Below are 25,289 nucleotides of genomic sequence, written 5' to 3'. Positions count from 1 at the left end.
GCCTCTGCTTCTTCTTTCTCTTTCAAATAAATAAATAACTCTAAAAAAAATCTGAGTAGTAGGGTAGTTGTATATATAACTCTTCAAGAAACTACCCAGGGGGAGGCACTGTGGCATAGCAGGTAAAGCGGCAGCCTGCAGTACGGGCATCCCGTATGGGCACTGGTTTGAGTTCCAGCTGCTCCTCTTCCCATCCAGCTCTCTGCTGTAGTCTGGTAAAGCAGTAGAAGACAGTCCAAGACCTTGAGCCCCTATACCTGTGTGGGAGACCTGGAAGAAACTCCGGGATCCTGGCTTCAGATTGGCTGTTGTGGCCAGTTGGGGAGTGAACCAGTGAATGGAAGATCAATCAATCTCCCCCCTCTCCCCCCTCTCCCCCCTCTCCCCCTCTCTCCCTCTGCCTCTCCCTCTCCCCCTTCTCCTTCTCCTCCTCCTCCTTTCGCTGTGTAACTCTGACTTTCAAATAAATAAATAAATCTTAAAAAAAAAAAAAAAACTACCAAACTATTTTCCAAAGTGGCTGTGCCATATTTTAATTGGTACAAGCATTGTGTGACAGTTCAAGCTCCTCTACATCCTGGCCACTGTTTGTAATAGGCAGTCGTTTTCATTTTAATTATTATGGTTTTAATTTGTATTTGCCTAATGAATAATCACCTTGAACCTCTTTTTCAGTGCTTCTTGCCATATAGGCATATATGTTTTCCAACTATTTTCTTCAAGACTGAAGTTTGGCTTTACGTTTTTGGAACACTGTGTTTTGAAGAACAAAAGATTTTAACTTTTCTGAGGTCTAATTTATTATTTTCTTTCGTGTATCTTGCTTTTGATGTTGTGTTTTGAAAAATCCTTGCCTAGGCCTAGTCTTTTTTACTTTGGCACTATTGATATTTTTGCTAGACAATTATTTATTACAAGGGGGCTGTCTGCATCCCAGAATGTTGAGCAGAATCTTAGACCTTAACTTACTTGATCCCAACAGTAGTATACTCTTGATGAGCAAGCAAAGAATGTTTCCAAACATTGCCCTGTGTCCCCTAGTTGAGAACCACTGGCCTAACCCAAGGTCACAAAGGTTTTCTTTTAAAAGTTTGTATTTTTTTTAAATTTTTTAAAGGTTTTATTGTTTGAGAGATGGAGTTACAAGAGAGGGAGAGGCAAAGAGAAAGGTCCTCCATTTGCCGGTTCACTCTCCAAATAGCTGCAACAGCCAGAGCTGAGCTGACCCGAAGCCAGCAGCCCAAGAGCTTCTTCCGGGTCTCCCATGCGAGTGCAGTGGCTCAAGCACATAGGGCATCTTCTACTGCTTTTCGAGGTCATAGCAGAGAGCTGGATGAGAAGAGGAGAAGCTGAAATGTGAACTAGTGCCCATATAGGAAGCTGGCGCCAAAGGTTTAGCCTACTACACTACAGCACTGGCCCCTAGAAGTTTTTTTCACGTGTAGATATGTGATCTATTTTAATCTTTGTATATGATATGAGATGTGTGGTCAAGGTTCATTTTTATGCATATAGATGTCTAATTCGTGGAGACCAATTTGTGGGAAATTGATATTTGAAGTTGTTAAGCCTACCAATCCATCAAGTTTATTCATTTACATATTCTTTTATTTATTTCATAAGTTTTTTAAAGATTTATTTTTATTTGTTTGAAAAGCAGAGTTAGAGAGAGAGAGAAAGATCTTCCATTTGCTGGTTCACTCCCCAAATGGCTGCAATGGCCAAGGCTGGGAGCCTTGAGCTTCTTTTGGGTCTCCCACATGAGTGCAGAGACCCAACTTGGGCCATCTTCCACTGTTCTTCAAAGACGCATTAGCTGGGAGATGGATTATGACTGGAGCAGCCAGGAGTCGAACTGGCACCCATATGAGATGCTGGGATTGCAGGCTGTGGTGTTACCTGCTATGTCACAACGCTGGCACCTTTCATCAGTTTTTTTATAGTTTTCAGGATACAGAATTTTGGCATACTTTCATAAAGTTATACATGAGCATTTCATGTTTTCTGATGTTATTATAAATCATACATATAAATTAATTCCCTGTTCATTGCTAGTATATTCAAATATGAGTTGTATGCATGTGTAACACCTGTGATCTTGCTTAGCTCACTTGATCTTGTTAAAGATTCTGTGCACTTTTTTTTTTTTAATGTGGACAATCATATCAATTACAAATAGGGACAGTTTTATTTGTTATCCATCTGCCTTTTGTTTCCTTTTCTTGCCACTTTACAGTGAGTAGGGCCTAGCATGTACTCTGTCCTAATGTATTAAATTCAAAAAGCTCTAAATTATCTTAGATAAAGTTAGCAACTATTATTAATTGTTCATTTTATCCACAAGCATTTCTCTATTTGCTTTTCCTAGGAAAATTTTTTCTGTATTTAGAATAGGTTTCTTATTTAAGAAACATTTTGTGATCACCCTACTATATGTTGTGCTATATGCTTGGAATATGATGCTAAATGATGAAGTTCCTGCCTTAGGTTTATAGTCTATTGGAGAAGAAGGAAATAGAAATAATTTATAAACCCAAGTCCTCAGTACTTACACATCTGCTGTTTTCTGCTAAAGGAATTGGGGAAAGCTTTACTGAGAAATGGTCAGAAAAGATATGCAGGAATTTGCCAAGTGAAATTATACATGACATGGGAAATAGCAAGAGATTTCTGAAAGAGGGAACCACCATATGCAAAGCTGCATGTGTAAAAGTAGTGAAAAGATCGGGTGGCGTTGAAATGCATGACCTGGAACTGGATCATGGGGCTCTGTGCATTTAAGGAGGTGATGAGGAGGTAAGGTGGAGTAGAGTAGCACTTAGATGCCTTGCTGTGGAGCTTTGACTTTATTCTACAGAAAACAGGAAAACAATATTTTTAAGCTGGTGAATGATATAAGACTTTTTTTTTTTTTTAAATAAAAGACTGTGATAGTAGTACAAAGAATTCACTAGGGAGTGACAGACTATAATTAGATTTTGCATTTGTTTGGATGAGGATCGACCTTGGTTAGTGGTGGTAGGGATAAAGAAGACTCCTTGAGACTGAGGGTAAAATCAGCAGGGTATAGATTGGATTGGTTGTAGTGCAGGAAGGGAATAATAGAAGGCTGGTTGTAATACAGGTCATTGGTCTTAGCTTTTTGACCAGATTTTAGTACAGCTGATGCATCACTGTTTCCAATTTAGATTGTACAGACCATTAGAATCATGAGTTTGTAGTGTTTCTATTCAAATAATTACTAGAGGAATGCTATTCACATTTCATAATATATACAGGTATGTGTTGAAAGCTTCTGAGGGTTTAAAGTGTTTCTCATATCTGGAAAGTCTTAACTATTGAAATGTGACTGGGCTAATGAAGGATGGATTAGGAACTTCTCTATTGTTTGTATTTCTGTACTCTTAAGGTTTTTCTAGTGCACATTTATCCTTTCTAAAATTAAGCAGTACAACACAGGTCACTGCAACTACATTTTTAAAAGAAGCAGTTATTTTTCAGCTAAGGTTCCAAGTGCTTGGCTTCCTCTTTTTATGGAACTTTGGCATGTTACCTGTTAAATTCCAAGGGCTTTTCTATGCCTAGCATCATGAATAGGCACTGTGAGAAAGAAACACCAGGTCATATTTTTAATTTACATACAGATATAAAAATAACATATTAAACAGTTAGGTCTAACCAGTGGTGCAGTTCTAAGAGAGAAATTGGAATTTCACTTGGAATAGTGTGGTTGAAGATTGATAGGAGATGGGGGTTGATGTCTAGATGAACACGATGTGAGGGCAATCTGGCTGCAGCATCTGTCACCCCATTGATCACCAGGATTGATTCGGCTGATCTGGCTGGCTAGGCGGGTGTCCCCTTCCTACTCCACCACTCCTCCATATGCGTCCCTCCTGAAAGCTGTGCACTTGTTTGAAGAGGACGATCTTGCCCACTAGAGGAGGACCGGTCTTCGGTCAAGGGTATACGAGTAGCTGCACTCCCTTGCTAGAACCTCCAAACAAGCTCTCAAGATAGATGAACAAATATATTAATTTTTCTAATTGCTTTTTTTTAACATTTATTTCTTCTAGGAATCTGTCTTGAACTATCGTTTAGATCCTCTCGGCATTGTTGATGGTTTTACTGCTGAGGTTGGGGCAAGTGGTGTTTTCTGCCCCACACATTTGACTCTTCCAGTTGAAGTGTCATTCTACAGTGTTTCGGATGATAATGCTCCCTCTCCTTATATGGCAAGTATTTTTAAAATTGTCTTTTTCTGCCAAAATGAACCTACTTAATGACAAATGTCTTTAAGTGTTTTTGTGCAATGCCTAAAAGTATAAAGTATTCCCTGAGGGAAAATTGTAAGCTGAATACAGAGTAATATATCAAAATAATACCTCACAACTTCTTTCTAAAGTAGCTCAAATATCAGATTACCCCTTTTGCATTTGAGAATGGTGCTTAAAATTTACTTGTTTCTATGTGATTCAGAAAAAAAAAATAAAAATTGATTAGTGAGTTTCAGTCTTGTGGCACAGTGGGTTAAGCTGCCATCTACAGCACCAGCATCACATATGGGCACCAATTCAAGTCCCAGCTGCTCTACTTCTAAACCAGCTCCCTGAGGATGCACCTGGGAAAGCAGTGGAAGATAGCCCAAGTAATTTGGGCCCCTAGACTCACGAGGGAGACCCAGATGAAGTTCTTGACTACTGCCTTTGGCCTGGCCCAGCCATGGCCATTGCGGCCATTTGAATGGGAGTGAACCAGCAGATGGAAGATAACTCTTTTCCTCCCTCCCTTTCTCCCTCCCTCCCTCTCTCTTTCTCCCTTCTGTAACTCTGACTTTCAAATAAGTAAATAAATAAGTCTTAGAAAATTGATTATTGACACCATAATTTCATTTTACTGCTTTCATGCAAATTCTTGAGAGCTTTCTGTGCACTCTCATCATACAAGGGTTGCCTTCCAATGTGACCCTTATCCCAGTGGAGTTTAGGTAAGAGTTTGTTGGCCTAAGGCTCATATAAGGGCTTCCTACTCCCCTTTTTCCTGTGTGGTTTTCAGATCTTTCCTGTCTAATCCTAAAGTTCTTTTAGAATACCACAGTTTCTGGGGCTGTTGTTGTGGTGTAGTGGGTAAAGCTGCTGCCTGCAATGCAGGCATCCCATTTGGGTACAGGTTCATGTCCTGGCTGCTCCACTTGCAATCCAGCTCCCAGTTACTGGGCTGGAAAAAGCAGCTGAAGATGACCCAAGTACTTGGACCCCTACCACCTACGTGGGAGACCTGGATAAAGCTTCTGGTATTAGCCTGGCCCAGCACTGGCCATTGCTGCCTCCTGGGGAGAGAACCAGCAATGGAAGATCTCTCTTTCTCTGTTACTCTTTTTTTTTTTTTTATAAGAACTTTTCTTTTATGATTTTGTTTATTTGAAAGAGTTACAGAGAGTTGAAAGAGACAGAGAGAAAGGTCTTTCATCCATTGGTTCACTACCCAGATGGCCACAATGGCTGGAGCTGCGCCAATCTGAAGCCAGGAGCCAGGAGCTTCTTCCAGGTCTCCCACGTAGGTGCAGGGGCCCAAGGACTTAGGCCATCTCCTACTGCTTTCCTAGGCCATAGCAGAGAGTTGGATCAGAAGAGGAGCAGCCAGGACTCAAACCAGCACCCATATGGGATGCCGGTGCCCATATGGGATGTCGGCACTTTAGTCCAAGGCTTTAACCCTCTGCGCCACAGCACCAGCCTCTCTGTGTAACTCTTATAATAAATAAATAAATCTTAAAACAAAGCAGAATAAATGAATCCTAACTCTTTCTGACTCAAGCCAATGTCTTAGTAGAAAGTTAAAGAGCTAAGAAGAATTAGAGTACAGCTTTGAACATTAAGATCAGTCCTATGATTTCACTTTTCCAGTGTTTTATTCCAATGTATTATAGGTAAAATAAGCCTTCAAATGGCAAAATGATATAGAATTCTGGTGTATGATTAGTATCACAAAATTTCCAAAAAGCAAAGAATAAGTGACTAGCAATGGAAGTCTATAAAAAGTTTACAGTGGTAGTATCATATTTGAAATCAAAAGTGAGTTTTTATGTTAGGCCTTACACTGGGAAATACAAATCACTATAGACATGGTTTTCTAACTTGTAACCTGGTCCAACTGGTTCCACTGCCATGCCTTCTAGGTTTTAGCAACAGTATCTTTTGTAATTAATAAAAACTGAGAACAGAGACTTCTGCATAATGAGGAGAGGGACAACAGAGAGGAAGAGAAACTACTTTTTAGGGACTTAAATATGGCCTCCTTGTTATTGGCCCAATTTTCTCAAGTAAGATTATTTAAATTTTCTCCAGTTTAAAGGTGAAACTTTTGAGTCAAGAACTTTGTCAGTTTCAGTTTGATAGGAAAAGAAAATTGATGTCTACTCATTTTTTCAAAGTTTTCTCAAATATATATGTATAGAGGATAATCCTGAAAATACCCAACATTGGTTATTATCAAATAATAACAGAACCTCCCCTCCCCCCGAAACTTACCTAAGTATCTCATTTACCAGCTGTTATTTATATGTTGTAGAAAGATGGCCCTACTTTTCCAGTATGCTTTTGGAAAAATTACTGCTAATTTTTGACAGTTAATAAAGTAGAAATTGCTACTAACATAAGTTAAGTACTAGAATAAATGCCTATCATACTGGGATACTTACAATACTAGAAATCAGCTATAAAGACACCAATATTTCTTTTCTAGGATACCTTGAAGTCTCATCAGTTTCACATTTTCTGTTGGCACATAGTAAAATGGGATAGAAAGTTAAAATCTTGAACACTATAATCTCATTTTTTTTAAAGATTTCATCTATTTATTTGAGAGGTAGAGTTACAGAGAGAGGAAGAAGCAGAGAGAGAGAGAGGTCTTCCATCCACTGGTTTACTCCCCAAATGGCCACAATGCCCGGAGCTGGGCCTATCAGAAGCCAGAAACCAAGAGCTTCTTCTTGGTCTTCCATGTGGGTGCAAGGGCCCAAGCACTTGGGCCATCTTCTACTGCTTTCCAAGGCTATAAGCAGAGAGCTGGATTGGAAGAGGAGCAGCCAGGACAGGAACAAGCACTTATGTGGTATGCTGGCACCACAGGCAGAGGCCGACTACACCAGAGCGCTGGCCCTGTTCTGTCATTTCTCAACAGAATCCCTGGTGACCATTAGGGTGATTTAGAAATAGGATAAAAAAGTGATTTGGCTTAAAGTCAGCCTAAGTAATTATCTTTGAGAGAAATTCATAAGAAAGAGGTAATTTGAACTGTGTATGAAAAAGCAACACATTAATTTTAAAAAAATTATCGATATTTAAAAAAATAAAGTATTAGGGATATAAAGTATGTTGTCACTATATTTATAAAGTATATGGATACATACAAATGATCACCAAATTTGAATAAGTATTGGAAAGGATATAAATGAGGTTAGTGTTTTGAGTTCATTTATCCTTTTAAGACTCTCTGACTTCCTTTTCTCTGATAATATTCTTTAATCAACTATCTCTATCCCTTATTTTTTTGCTAAGTCACTTTACTTATTAGAAATAAGTTCCCTTTGTGAATGGCCTTGTCCAAATCTCTTTAGGGAGGGTGGGGAGGGAGAGAGGGAGAGAGGTCTCCCACGTGCATGGCAGGGGCCCAAGTATTTGAGCCATCTTCTGCTACTTTCCTGAATGAGAAGTGGGGGCTGGATTGGAAGTGGAGCAACCAGGACTCAGACCACGCCCAGATGTGAGATGGTGGGCATTGCAAGCAATGAGCCACAGTGCCAACTCTGCAGTCCAGATCTTAGACCACAAATATTTTCTCCTGTAAATTAATATAATTACTTTTGTTCTTCAGGAAATATTTTTTATCTTTGGGTAGGTTAGTCTGTTTTCAAAGGACTTACTATGTTTTATAAGATAATATATACCATGGGCCGGTGCCGCGGCTCAGTAGGCTAATCTTCCACCTAGCGGCGCCGGCACACCGGGTTCTAGTCCCGGTAGGGGCACCGGATTCTGTCCCGGTTGCCCCTCTTCCAGGCCAGCCCTCTGCTGTGGCCAGGGAGTGCAGTGGAGGATGGCCCAGGTGCTTGGGCCCTGCACCCCATGGGAGACCAGGATAAGTAACCTGGCTCCTGCCATCGGATCAGCGTGGTGCGCCGGCCGCAGCATGCCGGTCGCAGCGGCCATTGGAGGGTGAACCAATGGCAAAGGAAGACCTTTCTCTCTGTCTCTCTCTCTCTCACTGTCCACTCTGCCTGTCAAAAGAAAAAAAAAAAAAAGGAAAGATAATATATACCATGGATCAGCAGAACTGAAACACAAAACTCCTTTTTATTACTCTAATAGTAACCTATTGCTCTATTGGTAACTTTGAGACTTTGCATCACAAATTATACAAATGAGTAACAAAGGTAAAGTTCTAGCACAAAAAATTCTATCTTGTGGTGTAAAGGTGGTATAGAACTTTTCATCAAGTAATTCCTTCAAGATTGACTCAGAGCCATGTAATTTCTCAGTTCAGAATGAATAGTAAAAATGTTTTGCAGTTGTTTTATGACAAGATTTAGCTGTTTAGAAGCTATTATATGGTGAAACCAGGCAAAATAGCTAAAGCAGATATGTCAATAGCAAATTTAGGCTGTGACATGTAGTTTTTCATACTATCAGGGCCATGTATGGTTTCCATTTCTAATGAACCAAATCAAGATCGACTTCTTTCAGGTTTCTACTTATTTTTTGCATATTCTATATTCAATAATTTGAGGAGTTTTAATATAAAAATGTGAGTAAAATTAGTTTATCTTATCCTTATTCTTCTATCCTAAAATGCAAGAAGAAAATACATTGCTACTTTTTGTGTTAAACACTACAGCTCTTTGTAGCTATAATTATTAACATGCTGATCAATTAAAATAGTGAAATTATGAAAATAAGAAATATCAAATGCAATATTAGTAAATTCTAAAAATTTCTTAATCCTTTTCTAAAATTTCTAACTTTCAAATGCTATTACCTTGTTTAGAAATTGTTTTAAAGTGCTGACTTAAAAGTTTTCCAGAACTGCACATTTATTCTTTATAAGTTGTTTTAGTTACTACTATTGTGTTCTGAAATCAGTCAGAAAATTTTATGTATTAAAGGAAATAAATGACCGGTGCCACGGCTCGCTTAGCTAATCCTCCACCTGTGGCGCTGTTACCCCCCGGGTTCTAGTCCCGGTTGGGGCCGCCGGTCCTGTCCCGGTTGCTCCTCTTCCAGTCCAGCTCTCTGTTGTGGCCAGGGAGTACAGTGGAGGATGGCCCAAGTGCTTGGGCCCTGCACCCCATGGGAGACCAGGATAAGTACCTGGCTCCTGCCTTCGGATCAGCGCGGTGCGCTGGTCGCGGCGGCCATTGGAGGGTGAACCAATGGCAAAAGGAAGACCTTTCTGTCTCTGTCTCTCTCTCTCACTGTCCACTCTGCCTGTCAAAAAAAAAAAAAAAGAAAGAAACTCGAGAAATGTCACTTGATGGGATAGTCCTGTTTTCTATTTACTTTTTTTTTTTTTTTAATTTTTTTTTATTTTTTGACAGGCAGAGTGGACAGTGAGAGAGAGAGACAGAGAGAAAGGTCTTCCTTTGCCGTTGGTTCACCCTCCAATGGCCGCCGCTGCAGCTGGCGCACCGCGCTGATCCGATGGCAGGAGCCAGGATCCAGGTGCTTTTCCTGGTCTCCCATGGGGTGCAAGGCCCAAGCACCTGGGCCATCCTCCACTGCACTCCCTGGCCATAGCAGAGAGCTGGCCTGGAAGAGGGGCAACCGGGACAGAATCCGGCGCCCCGACCGGGACTAGAACCCGGTGTGCCGGCGCCGCAAGGTGGAGGATTAGCCTATTGAGCCACGGCGCCGGCCTTCTATTTACTTTTATATAGATTGGCATGTAAATGTGTAATGATGGCATCATGTCATGTAGAGCATGCAGTTGTTCTACTTAACTGTTTAGGAAAAAAAGTATTAGTCTAGTTAAAGCAAACGAATCACTTTTTTTTTTTTAAAGATTTATTTATTTGAAATTCAGAGTTACACAGAGGAGAGGCAGAGTGAGAGAGAGAGAGAGAGAGAGAGAGAGAGAGAGAGGGAGAGAGAGGTCCTCCATCCACTGGTTCACTCCCCAGATGGCCGCAATGGCCAGAGCTGCACTGATCTGAAGCCAGGAGCCAGGAGTTTCTTCCAGGTCTCCTGTGCAGATGCAGGATCCCAAATAGCCATCCTCCACTGCTTCCCAGGCCACAGCAGAGAGCTGGATCGTAAGTGGAGCAGCCCGGACTTGAACCAGTGCCCATATGGGTTGCCGGCACCCCAGGGCAGGGCGCCAACCCGCTTTGCCACAGTGCCAGCCCCACGAATCACTGTTTTTTAAAGCTATTTGAAAATTACTAGCTGTAGTCATATGGTTATCTGGATTATTAAGATGCTTTCACACATTCAGTTTGAACTTACCTGGTATTAATTTATACTTAATTTATATTATTTGGACTTCTGCAGTATTTAGAGCATCCGCCTCAAAAAAAAAAAAAAAACCCACTTCACATACTAGAGCAGTCTCTTTCAAACTCTGATGTACATATATCATCTGGGGAGCCTTGTTAAAATATAGATTTGACTTGGTCGATCTAGGGAGAGACCAGACTTTCTGCATTTCTTATCAGTTCACAAGTGCTGCTGGTCTGAGCACCATTTTTTTAGTCTCAGAATAACTTGAGGATGCCAGTACCCTTTAGACAACTCTGTTGCAGTGACCCTAATTTAGCTTTAACATTAACTCAAACCTTAGCCCTTGAATCTATTGTGTTCTGATTTAAAATAAGTTTGGATTCTTAGATTCCTTAACTTACAGGTAAGTGGCCAAAAAAAGCAATACCTTAATAAGATTGTGACTAAGGTACAACATGATATGTGATTATTTATGAAGAAATACTAATTCTTAGAAAGTTGGGTTTTGTGGCCAGCACCACGGCTCACTGGGCTAATCCTCCGCCTGCGGGGCCGGTACCCCAGGTTCTAGTTCCGGTTGAGGTGCCGGTTCTGTCCCGGCTGCTCCTCTGCCAGTCCGACTCTATACTGTGGCCTGGGAAGGCAGTGGAGGATGGCCCAAGTGCTTGGGCTCTGCACCCGCATGGGAGACCAGGAGGAAGCACCTGGCTCTTGACTTTGGATCGGCACAGCACGTAGCGGCCATTTTGGGGGTGAACCAATGTAAGGAAGACCTTTTTCTCTGTCTCTCTCTCTCTCAAAAAAGAAAAAAAAGAAAAGAAAAAGAAAGTTGGATTTTGTAGCCTTTGTATAGAGCAAACCAGTCTTAAAAGTTTCTGATTGAACGGCAAAAGGAAGACCTTTCTCTCTCTCTCTCTCTCTCTCTCTCTCACTATCCACTCTGCTTGTCAAAAAAAAAAAAAAAAAAGAAAGAAAAAAAAAGTTTCTGATTGAAACTTCATTTTCTGTGTTGTCTCAAATGTCTGTTCTATAAAGTAATTCCCAGGTAGGGATCCTAAATTCTCAAATTTCCTTTCTGCTTTGTTTCCTGTCTCTAGTCAGAAATTCAGAGATATAATTTACTTCAGCTCCCTGACTGAAGAATTAACTTTGTTTTTGGCCACAACTTAGATCCTTCCACACTTGTGACTTTTTCTATATCCAAAGAGCAATGAATTGTTTGGCTTATTCATTCTCCCTTTCTTCCAAGCGACATGGGAATAATCCTATAATGTCCTTTTTTTTCTTTTAATTAGGGAACTTCTTATACCTTACTAGAAATTTTAAGCAGTGTGGCCACTGATATTATGTATTGTTTATTGCAACTTCTCTAGGACAAACAGTGAGTTGTTTTCTTAGAGGCAAAACCCTTACTATTTCATACTCATAGAAGGTATCTTTGTTAACTTCAACTTTTTATCCATAGAGATAGAATTATGAAATTTTAATAAATGTATGATTTATCCTTATTTTAGTCTTTTATATACATTATGCATCAGTTTGTACTCAATTTCTCTTCTTTTATTTCAAGGGTGTGATTACTTTAGAGTCCCTTGGTAAAAGGGGTTATCGAGTACCTCCTTCAGGAACAATACAAGTGGTATGTGTTTTATAGTCTACAATTGCAATAATCATTCTCTCACATACATATAGAACTTAGCCCTTTCTCCTGCTACTGCTGCTGCACCAACTTTGGTAAGTAACAGTGGGCCTGCAGCTTGGTTTGGAGTTTCCCTGCTCTGCCCCAGAAGTGACCATTTGGGGACCTCCATAAAAGGAAAGCATTAATAAGCTGATCAAGGTGAATGTTACAGAAAAATAATATATTACTATTTGCATAACTTAAATGAGCTCTTTCCAGTTTAATTAGAGCCTAACATTACTGTTTCCTTCTATTTAATAAATTAAGGCAGATTGAGATTGATATATTTAAAAGGGAAACCTGAATATTATTATTGCTTTGGCAGGAATACTAGAAAAAATATTATCCGTTGTGCAATATTTCCCAAATGTGATCTGATGAGATGATCATGTAAAACACAAATGTAACCTGACAAATGTCAGGGCAGAGAAGGCATCATTCCTTTTGATCTAGGCATTAATCTCATTTTGGCTCGGGAGAATTCTTCTAGCCCATAGCAGTTATTCTTGTAACTTGATATCAAGGCCAGTATGCAGTTGAATTCATATCCAGGTTTGACCCAGTATAATCCTGCAAGCCCACAAGTTTATCGAAGTTTGCAGACTGAAAGGAATCTCGCAGAGTGGAAAGGATCATAGCTGAGGCTTATTCTTTGCATTTAGTATAATTTCTAGTTCAACAAGCCTTTTTTTATTGTAATTGTAATTGTAATTAATTTATTGGAAAACAAAGGAAAGAGAGGCAGCCTGCGCACTCCCCAAAAGGCCACAACAACTCAAGCCTGAGTCAGGAACCTGTTACTCAATCTGGGTCTCCCATGGGTACTAGCAACCCAATCACTTGAGCCATCATCACACCATTCAGGGTCTGCACCAGCAGGAAACTGGAGTCAAGAGCCAGAGACAAGCATCAAACCCAACTACTCTTATATGAGACATGAGTATTGCAACTGGTGTGCCAGCTAGCAGGCCAAATATCAGACACCCAGCATGTCTTTTTATGAAGTTTAGCCTCAGTGTGTATCACCATTGTTCTAATACGACAAATAATCTGTACATTTGTTTATTTCATATTTTACCAGACTGAAACATGATACTGTACAATCAGTACACATATGTATATATTGTAATATATATATTTAATAAGAGTCACTGCACATTAATATATTAGTTTTATGTTGAATGGTTTGCTTGAACTAAAATAATAATCTTCTGTTCACTTGCCCCTGGCTGTCTGGCTCATGAGAAAGCATAGGTCATTGGAAAGCTAACTGTCTATTGTCATAATAATGAGACATAAACCCAGAGGTAGCACATTGAGCTTTTGTTTGGAGACTGTGATGTTAAAAGTTAATTTGAGTATGTCTTTCATTCTTTATATAGTTTAATAATTTATGAACGTGGTTTGAACTCCTGGCATGCTTGTTGTTGTGGTTTTTGAATGTATTAGCCTTAATCTTAAGACTCACTAGATTGCAAAAATTGGATCATAATATTGATATATTTCTTATTTCGATTCAGTGAGTGATGTCCAGTGCCACGGATGAGCTTCTGAAAGCACGGGCACCAAGTTACCTATTGATGTGTTGGTAATTTGGTTAAAGTTAGATCAGCAGCTTGGGGTTTAATTTAAAAATTAGTGCTTTTTAAAATAATGTTCCTTCATTTATTCATAGCCAAGTATTAATTGAATTCAATTCAGTGTTCATTAAGGATACATATTTTGCTCTAAGATGATATGTTTAAAAATGAAATCCTCACATTACTGCAGATTTTGAAATGATTATCAAGTGAGGACATGAGTACTTTGGCTCTAATAACAGTGAGCTTAATTTTCTAAACTTGGAAAAATTTCCAAATATGAAAAAAATCTCTTCTTTGAACACCTACTTTTAATTTTACAATAAACATATGTACCTAAAGCACCAAGAATTCTGGTTTATTGAACTGTTTTATTTAGAAAGTTCTGTTTACCCACAATTAAAATGTGAGGGAAAATGAAAACTCTATCTTGAGAATTTTGCAGCTGATACTCTTTAGCAAAGCTGATAATAACAATGTCAAATAATTGAACTGAAATAGCTTAACCCAAAAAAGGTGTATTTTGCTTAAGCTTGCAGAATTATTTCTTAAAAATCTGAATAAGGAATAAAAGTTATATATTGCTTTTAATATGAAATTGCTGACCAAAAATTTTGATTTGTTACAGGATTTTTTATTGTGATATAAAAACTTATATGGAATGTTTTTAAAAATATTTTTCAAAATTTTGAAATTTTGCTTATCTATGATACTGAATTATATCCAGTGAGATTCACTTGTTATTAAAAAGCCTACTTAATTATTGGTATGGTAAATTCTCATTCATGTCAACAAATCGCTGTTTTTAAAGTATAATTCTCTATTCTTTCTTCAGACCTTATTTAATCCTAATAAGACTGTGGTGAAGATGTTTGTTGTGATATATGACTTGAGAGATATGCCAGCCAATCATCAGACATTCCTACGACAAAGAACTTTTTCTGTTCCTGTTAAACAAGAAATGAAGAGAAATATTAATAAAGAGAACATCCGACATACCGAAGAACGGTTATTACGCTACCTCATACATCTGAGGTAATACTTCAAATTAATATGAAAATGTTATTTTAGGACAGCTCTATATAAATTTGTTTGTTTAAAAAAAAGAAGTGTGGCCGGAGCCGCGGCTCAATAGGCTAATCCTCCGCCTGCGGTGCCAGCACCCCAGGTTCTAGTCCCGGTTGGGGCACCGGATTCTGTCCCGGTTGCCCCTCTTCCAGGCCAGCTCTCTGCTGTGGCCCGGGAGTGCAGTGGAGGATGGCCCAAGTGCTTGGGCCCTGCACCCGCATGGGAGACCAGGAGAAGCACGTGGCTCCTGGCTTCAGATCGGCGTAGCTCTGGCCGTAGCAACTATTTGGGGGGTGAACCAACGGAAAGGAAGACCTCTCTCTCTGTCTCTCTCTCTCTCACTGTCTAACTCTGTCAAATAAAAAAAAAAATAAAAAATAACAAAATATGTATATACACAGTTAGCCACCAGATCTTTCAGTTGGTTTAGGAAAAAAATCTACGAACTTGGAATTTTTTCTTCTATGTTGAGGGAAAAACAAGAGAAATTAGTGTTACAAGGTAAACTGGTTTATCTGCCGGTAAATGTGTGCAAGTAAAGACTCCATCCTGGCCGTTGCCTCGGCTCACTAGGCTAATCCTCCGCCTTGTGGCGCCGGCACACCGGGTTCTAGTCCCGGTCGGGGCACCGGATTCTGTCCCGGTTGCCCCTCTTCCAGGTCAGCTCTCTGCTGTGGCCAGGGAGTGCAGTGGAGGATGGCCCAAGTGCTTGGGCCCTGCACCCCATGGGAGACCAGGATAAGTACCTGGCTCCTGCCATCGGATCAGCGTGGTGCACTGGCCACAGCGCGCCGGCCGCGGCGGCCATTGGAGGGTGAACCAACGGCAAAGGAAGACCTTTCTCTCTCTCTCACTGTCCACTCTGCCTGTCAAAAAAAAAAAAAAGAAAAAAAAAAAAGACTCCATCCTGCAGATAGTGGCAGGGGATAAAAAGAGTTTCATGTACAGTTGTGGTAGCCATTTTCATTTCATTGCTGACTTTTCTCTTGACTTTGGATAATGGTCTGGTTTTATTTTGATAGCTGCTGCTACTGCTGATAGCGATTCTTTCTCATCCTGTTATTATAATCAAGACTTGATTATGGCCGGCACCGTGGCTCACTAGGCTAATCCCCCACCTGCGGCGCCGGCATACCGGGTTCTAGTCCCAATCGGGGCACCGGATTCTGTCCCGGTTGCCCCTTTTCCAGGCCAGCTCTCTGCTGTGGCCCGGGAGTGCAGTGGAGGATGGCCCAAGTGCTTGGGCCCTGCACTCTTTGGGAGACCAGGAGAAGCACCTGGCTCCTGCCTTCGGATCAGTGCGGTATGCCGGCCGCAGTGGCCATTGGGGGGGTGAACCAACGGAAAAAAGGAAGACCTTTCTCTCTGTCTCTCTCTCTCACTGTCCACTCTGTCTGTCAAAAAATAAAAAAATTAAAAAAAAAAGACTTGATTATGTCGTATGATGAAATTTTTTTTAACGTGTGTAATCCATTTTAACTACTCCAGATGATCAGGGGCTAAACTGTGCAAAATGGGTCAGTCCCTGCTGGAATCACAGAGCCCATAGTGTGATTGGCTGATGGACCTGCAGATGAGGAAAGATTCATGTGCTATGAAGTCAGGCCTTAGAAGGAAGCTTGTACCTGAGACCCAGGCTTACTGGAAGGTGCATTACAGGCAGTGTAAGAGTGAAAAGGAATATGAAGTATTTAGCAAGTAGCCAACTGAATTAGAAGTTAGTGTTCACCTAATACTGTGTAAGATTAATTCTACCTTCTTTCAAATTTTGAATTACTTAGATTTGTTTATTTTAAGGACTAATTTCACAAATGACTCTTCTTTTTGTTTAGGTTCCAGAGTTCTAAATCTGGAAAGATCTACCTCCACAGAGATGTACGGCTCCTGTTCTCTAGAAAGTCAATGGAGGTTGATAGCGGTGCTGCGTATGAACTCAAATCTTACACTGAATCACCAACAAACCCTCAGTTTTCACCAAGATGTTGATAAGGAGTGACGGTTCAAAGTGTTGGCTCAGTACCTAAGTTTGAAAGTAAAAATTAGCATAGAATGGAGTGTACCAAATTAACAGGAGAGTGGATCCTCTCCCGTTTTCCTGGACCAGTTTTTAGCAGAAGATTCCTGAAATGAGATCTACATATTCCAAGTAGACTGGAAACACTCATGTCCTAATCCTTTTTGTACTGTTGAAACCACTTCATTGGACATGTTGCGATAGCAAACCCCCCTGTTAGATTAGTGTTTACACATTTTCTCTCTCAGTTATTTAATATTTAATGTTTTCCTTAATACTCAAGTGATGTTTGTCTCTAGTGTTCTAATGTAGCACAAATTCTATGTAAAATCATACTATGTATTTTTGACATTAATGTTGAAATATGAAATATATGCACAAGTCTTTAATTTTGTGTGATGTGTTTTAAGTGCTATTCATTTTAAGTTATTGAAAATGAGAATGAAATGTTGAGCTTCTTTAAGATTAACGCACTATGCAAGCATGTGTACTTTTTATATCTCTCAAGTTTAGTTTTTATAACACCATCCAGGTTGCTATCTCACGTGCTGAATTGGCAGTGCAGTGTGGATTAAGCTGCTTCACATTCCTCTTGTAAGTCAGATCCTCATGCCACTCATATGCCTCAAGGATTCCTCATCCCCAAAGCAGTTCTATTTTTCCTCACTCTTATAGAGGCTTTACATTTAACTGCTGTCCCTTGCTAGATAATTTTCTCAAATTGTTAAAAGAATATGTACTTTGAAAACAAATTAGTATTTATATTGTAAATATATGCAAAAACCTGAGAAATGTGTATCTGACTTTTATTTTCAGATGAGTCATGTATATTGGGTGAATTAGCCACCAGGAGGTTTCCATTACAGCTCTAAAGCTGCCAAGATGAGAGGGAAGATGTCTTGGGTCTTGTCCTAGTTATCACTTCCTTGTTAAAGATCATTTGGCAACTTGGAACACCACCAAGCAGGGGCACTAGCCTGCGTACATCAAAGTCTTCCTTCCAGCATCATTAGAACAGAGTGGTTTTAGTTTTATATCTTCGCACCAGGACAAAGGGCAATAGCACATAAGATAACAAGGCAAAAATATTGAGAATGCTGATAGAAATCTATGACTATAAGTTATAAAATGCATACCACATAACTAGGCCAAACCCAGCAGACCTGGGTGTCTAGAACCAGGTAAGCAGCCAGAATTGGGGTAGGGGATGATCTTGACTTTAGGACCCAACTAATGGATAGACTACATCTGGTTAGGTGATGATTGTGTGGCTGCAGGCTGTGAAGTGGCAAGCAGAAGCCTCTAATAAATTGTTTAAAAAATCCCAGTGAAAAGATTATTTGTATTCCTAAGAAGAAATTGTTTTCTGTGGTGTAAATTTATGAAGATTTACTGTTAATCTTAAGCCTTCATGGGACAAACCTAAGAGGACTCAGAGGTTTGGATTATATATAGACTTAGCTCTATTGGTATCCAAAGAAAGTGCCGGGGATCCTCTAACCATTCTAGCACTATTGATTGAGAAAATGGAGTGAGCATCTCTAGTATGCCTACTCATCTTAAATTCTGTAATCTAACGCTTATTTCAGTACATCACTTCTTAAAAATATGGCAAAAGTCAAAATTGATCATTTTAAAGTGGAATACACCAACTCGTGTTTTATGTCAGCTTCTTGTTACTTTACCTTAAATACTGAGAAAAGCTAGTTAGTAAGGAAAAAGGTTAATTCAGCCTACAGTTTCAGAGGGTCACAGTCCAAGGTCTGGTAGCCCCATTATTCTTGTATCTGATGAGAGTGGGTAATGGTAGAATGTGTTCAGAGAGAAGATCGTATCGCAAGCCAGGAAGCAGAGAGGGGGAGAGAGGAAGCATGCTCAGCTTATATAGCCAACACTTTCGTGAGAACTACCTTCTGAGGGCATACTCCACTGCCAAGGCCTTCCACTAGCTCTAACGAGTAGACTACTGGATCTCCTAAGCCTACCTCCTGGAGGCCATAGATAGATCCCACTAGGCCTGCCTCCTAGAGGTCATAAATAGATCAAATCTCCACCCTTAATTCATCAACTGTTATCAATAATGTAATCAATAATGTAAGACTTTGAAGTGTAAATATAGCATAACCTTGGGGAGCCAAATCCTTTTCAAACCATAGCATAGTTAAAACATCTAAAGTGTTTTTAGATTTCAAAACTGCTATTGATTCCTTGACTTCTTTGGTAAAGTCTACAAAACTAAAATAGTGGCAGTGTAATTGTGCAGGTGTTTTTTTGCATTTATACCACACTGCATTCGTTCCAGAATTCATTCTAGTATGTGGTCTCCTAACCTTTCTGAGCATTAAAAAAATTTGTTTGAAGAATTTGATTGAAGCACCTGGTGCATCTTTGTGCTTTTCCTGGCAAGTGTACTCAGTGGAAGCATGCTGATGGTCTCTCAAGTTTGTAGGACCTTTTTTGGTCTCTGTTTTTCCCGTGTAGGTATAGTCACCCAGTGCCTTTCTGCTCTTATCACACATATCTTCTATGTTTGTCCCTAGATTACACTATAAGGACTTTGTCACTATATTATAATCACAGTTAAGTGTTGACATTCAGATACTGGCAAACATAATGCACCTTGGAAGGCAGGAGAAGATGCCCCAAGTCCTTGGGCCCCTGCCACCCATGTAGAAGACCAGGATAATGTTCGTGGCTCCCAGCTTTGACCAGGCCCAGACCTGGCTGTTGTGGCTAGTCGGGGAGTTAACCAGCAGACAGAAGTTCTCTGTCTCTCCTTCTCTGTTGCTCTGGCTTTCAAATAAATCTGTTAAAAAGATACTAGCAAAAAACCAACATTTCTGCCTTTGGGAGGTAGATAAGAGAGATCTCACTGCAAGCAGACCCACTTGGCAGTTTCACAGATGAGTAAATTGAGTCATAGCTAATAACGCCTTTTAAAAAGGAACTGTCACAGGTAATCTACAGAAAGCCTATGGAGATTTTCTTATCAGAAGTTAATGCTGACATTTGTTAGGAGAATGAAGAAAATATTAACATAGTAAATGAGAACTAGCTGGAAGGTACTCAGCAGGGTGCTCCCCTCTCCTGCCATTTTTCACCCACCAGAAATGAGGATAAAAGAAGGGGCATATTTCTCCTTCAAAGACTTCATCTTTGGGGTCACCATTCTTTCCTAATTTTGTGAAGAAAGTGCTAATTTTTAAAAAGTATATAATATTGCTGTTACACAAATATTTAACAGTAAATGTGACCCCTCTTCAAGTCTGCCATTCCAGCTCCCACTTTACAGGGGTTGTCCCCTAAAAATTGGTATATGACACAATGTGGTCTAGACCTGGAGCACAGAAACAGTCGAGATGGAAGTTAAGACTCCCTATGTGCCAATGGAGTCAGCCCTTTCCACTCCATCACAGATTATCTGAGAAATGTGGCTAAACTGTGGACTCTTGGGGGAAGAAGAGACAATACAAGCACCTGCTGTGTGCAAGGCATTGTAGGCAGCTTGTTTTTTAATCCATACTTCAGAAAGCGTATGAATATACTGCAGTTAACCAAGACTTGAACCTTGCCCAAGGTAACACTGAGAGTAGAAGAGCTAAGATCCAAATTAGTTTAAAGCTTACTTTTTTATGTTCTACTGGCATTTTGCCTCCTTTTTTCCCATTTTTTCCACCAGAAATATACTTTTCATCAATATTCTTAAAAAACAAAGTTAATAATTTGTTGTATGATAAGTGGGAAATACAATAAGACAATGCCTATTGATCATTGGAAGTATTGTAGGGGGAGGGAGGAATGACTTAGAATTTCAGAAAGAAATGAAACAAACTTTGGAAAGGAATGTCCTAAATGAGGGGTGGGGAACATCAGGCCTGTGGCCAATATGAGACCCAGGAAATCATTTGGTCTGACCATGGTCCCGCAGGCAGCACCTGAAATAAAATGAAGTCGATAATTTTGAATGGCCCACAAATGATATTATAAGTATCCAAATGGCCTTTGGCAGAAAAAAATTCTCCATCCCTGTCCTAAAACTCAGAGGCTATTCAAGTTAGTATACTGTCAAGAGGAATGCTGGGACTGGTGCTGTCACATAGCGGGTAAAGTTGCCACCTGCAATGCTGACTTCCCATAGAGGAAGTTCAAGTAAAGGCTGCTCCACTTCCGATCCAGCTCTCTGCTATGGTCTGGGAAAGCAGTAGAAGATGGCCCAAGTTCTTGGACCCCTGCACCCATGTGGGAGACCCAGAAGAAGCTCCTGGCTCCTGGCTTCAGATCAGTGCATCTCTGGCCATTGCAGCCAACTGAGGAGTGAACCAGTGGATGGAAGACTCTTTCTCTCTCTCTCTGCCTCTCTGCCTCTTTGCCTCTTTCTCTCTCTCTCTGGGTAACTCTGATTTTCAAATAAGTAAATCTTTAAAAAAAAAAAAACCATTAAGGTGCATGGTTTATGATGATGCAGATGGTATTGCTAAAGGGGGATGGCTTCCTAGACAGGTCTCCATAATGGGGCATTGCCATGGGTAAATTCTCTATTTGACCAAACTCTGCCTCCCAGAAATTCAAACTTGCCCTCATGTGAATGTCACTTTTTCAGAAGCAAGTTTTTCCTTTTTTCCTTAAATTGATTTTTATGTATTTGAAAGGCACAGAGACAGATACACAGAGAAGAGAGAAAGAGAAAGAGATCTTCCCAAATGGCAGCAACAGCCAGGGCTGGGCCAGGCTGAAGCCAGAAGCCAGGACTCCCATATGGGTGGCAAGGGCTCAAGTACTTGGGCCATCCATCTTCTCAGATGCACTAGCAGGAAGCTGTTTTGGAAGCCAGGACTTAAACCACCACTCTGAGATGCCAACAGCAAGCGTAGCTTAACCCATTATGACACAACACCAGCAGGAGCAAATTTTTCTTTATCCAAGTTCACAAATATCGTTTATGCACCTGAATGCCAATTTATTAATAAAAACATAATTGTCAGATGCTACAATTAGCTTAGTTCCTCTCTCTCCTCTCTCTAGTTCTACATAAAGAAGCAGCAAATTTTCTGAAGGTTACTTTGTGAGTATGCAATGACAATACTATAAAAAGGTCATGGAAAATGGGTTTAAAGGTTTAAGTTTATTTTGGTGCAGATAATTTTAAGACTGATTTTATTTGAAAGACTGAGTTACAGAGAGAGGTAGAGAGAGAGACAGAGGCCTTCCATCTGCTGGTTCACTCCCCAAATGGCCGCAGCTGCCGGAGCTGAGCCAATCTAAAGCCAGGAGCCAGGAGCTTCCTCTGGGTCTCCCGCACTTGGGCTATCCTCTGCTGCTTTCTCAGGCACACTAGTAGGGAGCTGGATTGGAAGTGGAGCAGCCAGAATTTGAAGCCATAACCTGTATGGGATGCTGGCTCTGAGGGCCAGGACTTCACCCGCTATGCCACAGCGCCAACCACCACCCATTTTTTTTTCTTTTAAAGATTTATTTATTTATTTGAAAGAGTTACACAGAGAGGGATGGAGAGAGAGAGAGAGAGAGAGAGAGAGAGAGAGGTCTTTCATCCGATGGTTCACTCCCCAATTGGCCGCAATGGCTGGAGCTGCACTGATCTGAAGCCAGGAGTTTCTTCCGGGTCTCCCACGTGAGTGCAGGGGCCCAAGAACTTGAGCCATCTTCTACTGCTTTCCCAGACCATAGCAGAGAGCTGGATTGGAAGTGGAACAGCTGGGACTCCAACCTGCGCCCATATGGGATGTCAGCACCGCCGGTGTGGCTTTACCTGCTATGTCACAGTGCTGGCCCCCATGGTTTTTTAATAGCATGCATTTTCTGTGTATTATGAAAAAATACCAAAAGAAATGTATACTTTCCATTCTACTTTTTCACAAACTTTTTCAAGTATGTATTGCCTTTATGAAGTCTCTCAGCTAGTCCAGTTTGAGACATCCTTCATGGAAGATTTTTGTCAAAGAGGTAACCTCTTGATCCCTCTTATTTTAAATATGTCCTTGGCTAACAGACTCCTTCCTCCCTTTCTCCAAAAAGAGTTCAATATAACTCTTACTTTTCAAGTTGCAATCTCAGTACAATTCTTCCTGAGATTTTACACCCTGGTTGAGTTGTGTTGGTTGTTGGTTTCCAAAATTCGTTATCCAGACATTTGTGCTCTTTTGATTGCTTCCCTACTCTCCAGAATTTCATTCATTATCTGTGATTTTTTTTTACCAATTTAATTATTAGAGGGCGATCTTATTTCCAAGTTTCTGAGGGACACTTCATTGAAACCACCACGTATTGCTGGTAGTTACTCAGATGTCAAGTAGAAAGTATTAAATGTAAAGAAACTCAGCAACAACAATCCAGCCAAGAAATGGGCCAAGAATCTGAACAGGAAATTTTTCAAAGCTTGCAATTCAAATGGCCAAAACACACATGAGAAAATGCTCAGGATCACTAGCCATTGAGGAAATGCAAATGAAAACCTCACCAAGGTTTTATCTCACCTATCAGAACAGCTGTCATGCAAAAACGAATAACCAATAAGTGCTGGCAAGGATGTGGGGAAAAAGGTACCATAATACACGGTTGGTGGGAATGTAAACTAGTAAAATCAGTATGGAATAAAGTACGGAGATTCCTCCGAAATCTGAAAATAGATCTACCATATCACCCAGCCATCCCACTCCTGGGAATTTACCCAAACAAAATGAAACAAGCATATGAAAGAGTCATCTATACTCCCATGTTTATTGCAGCTCAATTTACAATAGCTAAGCTATGGAATCAACCTAGATGTCCATCAACTGATGACTGGATTAAGAAAATGAGATATATATCCACTATGGAATAATACTCAGCCATAAAAAGAATGAAATCCTATCTTTTGCAACAAAATGGATGCAACTGGAAACCATTATGCTTAGTGAAATAAGCTAGTCCCAAAAAAGAGAAATACATATTTTCCCTGATTTTTTTGGTAATTAATATACAGAGTACAACAATGTATGTGAGATTTGATTACTGTTTACAGCCCTTTTCTATATTCTTGAGGTTTTCCTACTTTCTACTTGTTGAATTCTTTAAGTGGAAAGTTAAACTTGCGATTATAAAGTAAACTGAAAGTATGCCATTGTAAAAATTGTGAGAAAAGAAAAGAAGGGGTGGGTGGGTGGGAGTGTGGGCAGGAGGGAGGATAAGGTGGGAAGGGCTAGAGAGAGAGAGAGAGAGAGAAAGGTTTTCGATCTGCTGGTTTGCTCCTCAAATGGCTGCAGCTACCCGAGTTGGGCCTATCCCAAGCCAGGGCCAGGAGCTTCTTTCAGGTCTCCCACTTGGGTCCAAGCACTTGGGCCATCTTCCACTGTTTTCCCAGGCCATAAGCAGAAAGCTGGATCAGAGAGGAGCAGAAGAAGAGCAGCTGGGACAGGAACCAGCACCACAGATGTAGGCTTAGACTACTATGCCACACCGGCCCCAGTATTATCCTTTTTTTTTTTTTTTTTGACAGGCAGAGTTAGGGAAAGAGAGAGAGACAGAGAGAAAGGTCTTCCTTCCTTTGGTTCATCCCCCAAATGGCCGCTCCTGGTCTCCCATGCGGGTGCAGGGCCCAAACACTTGGGCCATCCTCCATTGCCTTCCTGGGCCACAGCAGAGGGCTGGACTGGAAGAGGAGAAACCGGGACAGAATCTGGCGCCCTAACTGGGTCTAGAACCCAGCGCCGCATGTGGAGGATTAGCTTAGTGAGCCGCATATTATCCTTTTAAATCTGTATGTGTGATATACATGAAATTTGTTCACCTTAAATAAAAATTTTTTAAAACAAAAGTCATAGGATTTGGCAATTTAAAATCATTGGAGGAGCTGGATGCTAGCAGTTTCGGTAAAGTTATGGGAGGGGCAGAGCTGGCATCCCATATGGACGCTGGGTTCTAGTCCCGGCTGCTCCTCTTCCAGTCCAGCTCTCTGCTGTGGCCCGGGAGTGCAGTGGAGGATGGCCAAAGTGTTTGGGCCCTGCACCCGCATGGGGGACCAGGAGAAGCACCTGGCTCCTGACTTCGGGTCGGCATAGCTCCTACCGTGGTGGCCATTTGGGGGGGTGAACCAACGGAAGGAAGACCTTTCGCTCTATTTGTCAAAAAAAAAAAAAAAAGTTATGGGAGGGGTAGACAAAAGAATGAAAGTTGAATTCCTTTGTGAGGTATTTATTGAATAAATAGGAAATGCCGAGGCCTCACAGTGTAATTTAAGTAAGCACAGAGGAGCTCCCTGCCTGGGTAGGGTTTATCTGAGCTGGAATGGTGACATTTAACGTAGTCACAGTTATTGTCACGTTGTGGAAGAACCCGAGATACAACAGCCTTCAAGAGCTGACCCAGCGCAGAGGCTTGGAAAGCAGTTTGTCCGGAGACAGTGTCCTAGAGTTGGGCGTGTGCAGGATGCACGAAGTTAATTACGCAAAGGAGAA

At 40.7% G+C, this 25,289-nt stretch overlaps 1 protein-coding gene across 12 annotated transcripts in view; it reads left to right on the top strand.

The window, feature by feature from the left end:
* Positions 1-17,631, top strand: part of ATOSA (atos homolog A) — a 144,914-nt gene extending 127,283 nt beyond the window's left edge. For 9 of the 12 annotated variants that reach the window (XM_070054212.1, XM_051822367.2, XM_070054210.1 and 6 more), the window contains 4 exons: positions 4,077-4,235; positions 12,067-12,135; positions 14,593-14,792; positions 16,658-17,631. In XM_070054212.1, coding sequence (XP_069910313.1) covers positions 4,077-4,235; positions 12,067-12,135; positions 14,593-14,792; positions 16,658-16,811 — 582 coding nt within the window. In that variant the 3' untranslated portion in view covers positions 16,812-17,631. Of the gene's footprint in view, positions 1-4,076; positions 4,236-12,066; positions 12,231-14,592; positions 14,793-16,657 lie in introns of all 12 variants that reach the window. The other 3 variants (XR_011380911.1, XR_011380910.1, XR_001794986.3) reach the window with 1 other exon arrangement.
* The last annotated feature ends 7,658 nt before the right edge of the window (positions 17,632-25,289 follow it).

Source organism: Oryctolagus cuniculus, chromosome 12 (assembly GCF_964237555.1).
Source record: "Oryctolagus cuniculus chromosome 12, mOryCun1.1, whole genome shotgun sequence".
Classification (NCBI taxonomy): domain Eukaryota; kingdom Metazoa; phylum Chordata; class Mammalia; order Lagomorpha; family Leporidae; genus Oryctolagus; species Oryctolagus cuniculus.
Note: the sequence above shows the minus strand (reverse complement) of the source record. Positions and strands in the feature narration are given on the sequence as shown.